Source organism: Pteropus alecto, unplaced genomic scaffold, assembly GCF_000325575.1.
Source record: "Pteropus alecto unplaced genomic scaffold, ASM32557v1 scaffold83, whole genome shotgun sequence".
Classification (NCBI taxonomy): domain Eukaryota; kingdom Metazoa; phylum Chordata; class Mammalia; order Chiroptera; family Pteropodidae; genus Pteropus; species Pteropus alecto.
This window is the reverse complement of record NW_006434704.1, coordinates 237327-243833: the sequence shown is the minus strand read 5'-3', so window position 1 is coordinate 243833 and position 6507 is coordinate 237327. Positions and strand designations below refer to the sequence as shown.

General features: G+C 37.1%; 1 protein-coding gene across 1 annotated transcript; it reads right to left on the bottom strand.

The window, feature by feature from the left end:
* Positions 1-4963: 4963 nt before the first annotated feature.
* Positions 4964-5908, bottom strand: LOC102884814 (olfactory receptor 10K2). The gene has a single exon (XM_006909498.1). The coding sequence runs from the start codon at positions 5906-5908 to the stop codon at positions 4964-4966; it is 945 nt and encodes a 314-aa protein (XP_006909560.1).
* Between the last annotated feature and the right edge of the window lie 599 nt (positions 5909-6507).

The following is a 6507-nucleotide window of genomic DNA, read 5'->3' as shown; positions in this document are numbered from 1 at the left end:
AGCTCCCTGATTGGGAGCATAGATATTAATAAATGTTATGTTTTCTCGGTGCATTATTGCTTTATCATTATGAAGTGTCCTTCAGTATCTTTCTTTACCTTTTTTATTTTGCACTCTATTTTGTCCGATATTAGTACCTCTACTCCTGCTTTTCTCTGAATGCTATTTGCTTGAAATATCATTCTCCACCCTTTCACTTCGAGTCTATATTTTTCTTTGGAGCTGAGATGTATCTCGAGGCAACATATGGTTGGATTTTGTTTTTTGATCCATTCTGCAACTCTGTGCCTTTTTATTGGTGAGTTCAGTCCATTTACATTTAGGGTGATTATTGAAATATGAGGTCTTCTTATAGCTATTTTATCTTTTGCTCTTAGGTAGCTCAGTGTTTCCATTGCTTCCTTGTCCTTGTGTTTCTGTTTTCTTTATTTTGGTTGGGTTTTGTGGGTTTTGCCTCTGGTCCTTCTTGTTTTATGTTATATACTTTAGCTCTGAATCTTTGGTGTGTGGTTACCATTATGAATATGAAAACAATAGTTTTATATATACAGTAGTCCATTTTCTTCTGCATGTGCTTTATCTCCTTTCCCCTTTGTTAATTTGGATCTTTAATCCTCCTCTTTTTAGTCATTGTTATCTCAGTTAGTTCCTATGTATGCTGAACGGTCATTTCTATCTTGCTATAGCAATTGTCTTCTTATTATTTAAGCTCATAATGCCCTGTTCTTAGTAAGGGTTGCACTACTCTGCTTCTATTTACCTGACAGTCACTACTCCTAATTATGTATATATTTTCTTTTTTGTTATTTTGTTTTGGGTGAGCTGATGCCTTTCAATATTTCCTGTAGTGTAGGCCTTGTAGTGGAGAATTCCCTCAAAATTTGTATGTCTTGAAAGGTCTTAATTTCTCCTTCATATCTAAAGGACAGCTTAGCTGGATACATTATTCTAGGCTAGTAGTTCCTTTCACTTAATAGTTTAAATATTTGATTCCATTCTTTTTTGGCTTGTAAGGTTTGCACTGAGAAGTCCAATGATTATCTAATGAGTTTTCCTTTATAAGTTATCGTCTTCTATTTCCTGGCTGCCCTGAGAATTCTATCTTTGTCATTGATTTTTGATAACTGTAATACAATGTGTCTCAGCAAAGGCCTTTTTGGGTTGACATAATTGGGTTTTCTGTTGAGTTCTTGAATTCCAAGCTCCAGGTCATTCCTTAGATTTGGGAAATTCTCATCCACTATTTGTCTGAAAATGCTTTCTAGTCCCTGCTCCTTTTCTTCATCTTCAGTAATGCTCATTATTCTTATATTTCCTCTCCTGGTGGTATCAGCTAGTTCTTGTATGTCTTTTTATTATTTTTCATTCTTTGGTTTCTCTCTTCTTCCTTCTGATTAATTTCTGGGTTTTTGTCTTCGATATCACTGATCCTTTCCTCCATTTGGTGCTCTATTTCTCAAGCTTACTATTTCATTTTTCAACTCTTGAAGTGTGTTCTTCATCTCCAGAAGGTCTATTTGGTTCCCTTTGAGGGTTTCAATCTCCTTGCTCTGCTCATCTAGTAGTTTTTTTAATTTCTGAAATTATTGATTTGAGTTGTTTTGGATCTTATTGATTTTTTTCTGAAGTACCATCCTGAATTCTTTGTCATTTAAGTTGCATATTTCTATGTCTGTACACTTATTTTCTGGAGATTTTCTCTTTCTTTCTGAGATGCCTTGTCACCTTGGTTGTTCATGGTTTTTAATGGACTATTTTTCTGCCTGGGCATTAACGGAAGTGTATTCTGTTGTTTTTCCAGAAAGAAGATTTATTATATAAATTTTTCTCTTTAGCCTACTGCTGATCAAGGAAGTTGCCTTTTGGTTTCCAGTGGGTGGTATCTAAGCCTCTTGGATCCTTGCTTTATAAAAGCTTAAATGTCTTTTTTATTGTTTTGTAGGTATTTAATCACATTTTCTACTCTCAGTTTTAGTCCTTGTCAGTGTTAGCAACAGTTTCAGGAGTGTTTGCTCTGAATCCCCTGTGGCTCTGTGGTATTTAGTATTGGAGGGTATGGGGGGATGGGCCTTCTGGGTTGGGAGTTGGGGGCTGCGGCTCAACCTCGGTTTTTCAACAGGGGCCGGTAAAAGTCAACTGTTGTTTTTTTGTGGTCCCATCCTGCTTCTCTGCTTTCTACCCTGATAACTAGGCCCTGCTGCTGGCTGCTAGAAGTTTGGGCACTTCCAGGCAGGCTGATCAAGGAAGTTGCCTCACCTTCTCCCCTCCCTCTCCTGCAAGGAGCTCTGCCACTGCGAGAAGCAGTTTCTTCATTTCTCCCAGTCCGCCGCCCGAAACCCGGTGTTCTGACCCGGTGTTCTGTGGTAGCTCTTATGCATAGATCCCATGCACAGACGTGCTGGTGTGTAGTATGGGTGTTTTTTGTTGAGTTTTAGATGTTCAGCTTATTGATGTTTCAAGGGGAGAGATCTGAGGACATCTCTCACTCTGCCATGTTTCCAAGAATATGTGTTTTCTTTTTCTTTAAATTTGTCTTTAAAAATTAAATTTATTGGGGTAGCATTGGTTAATAAAGTTATTTAAATTTTACTTGTACACCTTTATAATACAACATCTGTGTACTCCATTGTGTGCTCCCCATGTAAATTTGAGTTTCCTACTTTAGTCATACCTCTGTTCTTCCTCCATGCCCCAATGTCCTTCCTTGTGGTAACCACATTTCTGTTGTCTCTATCTATTACTTTGTTTGTTTGTTTTATTTGTATTAACTAACTTGATTTTTTTTTTATTGAGGAAATAGCAGACCACCATTCCTTTGGGATTGATTATTGGAAAATTATTGTGTTCTTTTGGTGGTTTCATGTTTCTTGATTTTTCATGTTTCTCGTCTCTTGTATTTCTGTCTTCACATTGGAAGTAGTCAACTTTTCCAATCTTTACTGACTGTCTTTGAGAGAGAAATACCTTCTGTCATCCCTGCTAGGGACTCTGAGGCTTTTCGAGGCCTTTTTATGGATATGCTTGCCCCGCATTACTTGTTTCCTTTTGGGGAGGAAGCAGCAGATTTCTCAATATTGTATTTTTTCTCTTAATCCTATAAAGCCAATCTCAGTACTGACAGCCCTCTGTTTACTTTCCCTAATGTGAGGTTGCAGAATTATATATATAGGAGACAATGCTGAATGGGAAATAAAAATACCAATGTATTATCATTGGCTGAATTTGTGCCTGAAACACTAGTGAAGATTTCTCTGTAAGCTCATCTGCAATACATAATCTAGTTTGAAATACTAACAGGTTTTGCTTTCTCACTAAAGCCAACCCCAAATCTAAAGATGTCACCACTTTCCTAAAAGTTACATATGACTAAAGAGTGGAGCTTAAATTAACCAAGGATGTATGGGTGTGAAAAAAAGAAGGGGAACAAGATATTTAGTCTAACCCTCGATGGTAGGCCCAAGGTCAAATTAATTCTATGGTCACATAAAAAAATAACAAGGATAAAATGACAGAAAGGGAAGTTGTTCTAATATACATGACCTTTGAACACACACCATCCTATCCACTTGTCAGTGTTCTGGTATCTGACTCCAAAGAACAAGTCTAGGAAAAGAACAAATCAAAAGGTGGTAGGTTTTCTTTCCCCCCTTCTCTCAACACCATGTTATATTAGGAGAAGGATTAACTACATGGTATAATATGAAGGCCTTTTCTCTTACACCTGAGTGTATCTTTTCTACAGATGTCACATGGTTTAGTCTTCTACTATTGAAGATTAATATTTATGCATTCTGCCTCCTATTAATTAAAAAGATAGTCTTTACAGGAGTCATGTGAAAACATTGTAGAAGCATTAATAAAGGAAGAAGATGATGTGGGCTCAATCAATTATACTCACTAGTAGGCAAGATATTTTAATTTTCTAACTTAGTTTTCTTATCTATAAAATATGGATCAAAATATGTACTTCCTAGGGCTGTCCTAAAATACAGGAAAGTAATATTTTTAAACAGTTTGAACAATTAGCACATTAAATTGATTCACATTTTATCATTTTTTTCTTTTCCTGAGACAACTTAATAGGCTAGAGGCCTGGGCTGAGCAATAGGCCCAAGGAGAAGAGAATTGATGCCCAAAGAAATTAATTTTGCTTTAGTCTCTGTGATCTTCAGACCTCACCCTCAGTAATTCTCAAGCTTCAAAGAAATAAAACAAATGCTGTCTTAGAAGATAAGCACAGCATCCCACTAAAAAACAGGGCATGCAACATGCTAGTTCCTAACCTCTTGCTTCAAGCCCTGGAAGGTATAGGTCACTGATGATGAGTCTGGTGGAAGAAAAGCAAAAAAGTTAGAAATGAAATGATTCATTCAGAAGATCTTTACTGAGAAGTGGCCCTTGGAAAAAAATAAAGCAAGTCGTCAACCCTCTACATGAAGCTCCCTGTTTATTCTCACTCCTTAGGGAAGGAAAAATAACAACATCTAACTCAAGTTCTGGCCTAAAATGTGCATGCAGACTCTTGACCTGCATAGGGAACAGAAACTGCTTGCTTTTTACACAATGTTTTCGATTTGTTGAATATTTAATAAAGTAAGTTTAAGCTTAGCATACCTTTCTTGGCCACTGTGTGAGTTTTAGGTCTTCTCTTTAACCTATGCCCCTGTGACTACCTAGAAAGAATGCTGACTAAATTTAGATTTGTGCTAGTGAACAAAAATTAAGAAAAAAGCAGCTCTATTGATACATTAGAAATACAGGAATAGATAAAATTTTGTTTAATTTTCTTACTTGAACATTAATTAGATATACCTTATTCACAAAACATTGTAACAGGCACTTTACAGGTGTTGTCTCATTTAAAAATCATGATCTGAATATATTAAATGACAGATTTAATAAACACCCAGAAAAGGAGAAATATAGACCTTGTGCTTTACTTCTTGGAAAAAGCAGATTTAGATTAATGTTGTGGCAGAGAAAGCTTTCTTCCAATAACTCTACGAAGAGCTGATTTGAATTCTTTATTTCTCAAGCTGTAAATCATTGGATTGAATAATGGAGTTAAGATAGTGTAAGATATTGATATAAGAGCATCCTGGCTTGAGGAGTAGTTGGACTTAGGTCTTAAGTAGATAAAGGAGGCACAACCGTAATGGACAGTGACAACAATGAGGTGAGAAGCACAGGTAGAGAAAGCTTTGTTTCTGCTCAATGTGGAAGGAAATTGAAGAATGGAAGAGATGATGTGAATGTAGGATATCAAAATCAATAACAGGGGTATAACCAGGACTAATGCACAGAGCATGAAGATGACAATCTGATTAAAGTGAGTATGGTGAGATGCCACTTGGAGGACAGGTGAGATGTCACAGAAGAAGTGATGGAGCTGGTTGGATGAGTGGAAGGGCAGGCGAAATACCAGAGGTGTGATAATCTGTGCAACAGTAAAGCCACAGACACAGGCAGCAGCCACAAGTCCTACACACATTCCATGTCCCATGAGCACTGTGTAGCGTAGTGGGTTACAGATGGCCACATAACGATCATAACCCATAGCTGCCAGCAGGAAGGAGTGAGAACAGCCAAGAAAGAGGAAGGTAAACATCTGGATGGCACAGCCCAAGAAGGAGATAGTTTTCTTCTGGGCCAGCAGGTCAAGTAGCATCTTGGGTACAATGACAAAAGTATAACAAATCTCAGAGCAGGAGAGGATGGCAAGGAAGAAGTACATGGGGGTATGAAGGGCTCTATCTAACACAATGGTAGAAATGATGACAGCATTTGTGCCCAGAGTGAAGAGGTAAAGGAGCAGGAAGAAAACAAAGAGTACCCGCTGCAGACCAGCCAGAGATGAGAAGCTGAGGAAGACAAACTCTCTCACCAATGTCTCATTGAACCACTCCATGGAAGGTACATCATCAGGAAACAACCTGAGAGGGAAGAGGAAATGGTGCCAAGACAAATCCCTGAAAATTATTAGAATCACAGGAAATTGATCATTATAGATCACGTTTTCTAATTTTGAGTTCTAAACTCATTCCTCCTCACTTCATTTTTTTCTTTTTCTTTTTTTTCTTAAGGCATGAAGAAGTATCTAAAATCAGGTGAAAGTGTACAGATAATTTTGGGTTTCTATAGTAATTCTAACACCATAGGTAAAGTGTTCTTGACATTTCTTATATTCTACTATCCCTTCATCTTCATTCCCAGGATGAGGCTGGTATTACAATGCTTAGCCTCTCAGTCTCAGTTTATCCTTCAACTTTTGTCCATTTGGCTTTCTTGACTTCTCACCCTTCCACTTTACTGTAGCTGCAAACTAAACCATATGAATATACTACATTTATACATAACTTTATATATAGCTTTTGATTATTCTTTTTTTTACGTATAAACTCATCCCCTTAGTTTTAATCTCTTTATAACCTAGACCTACATTTTGCAATTCTGTTTGCCTTACTTCCTGGCATTCTTATACTCTCCTTATACATTCCTTCCACATTT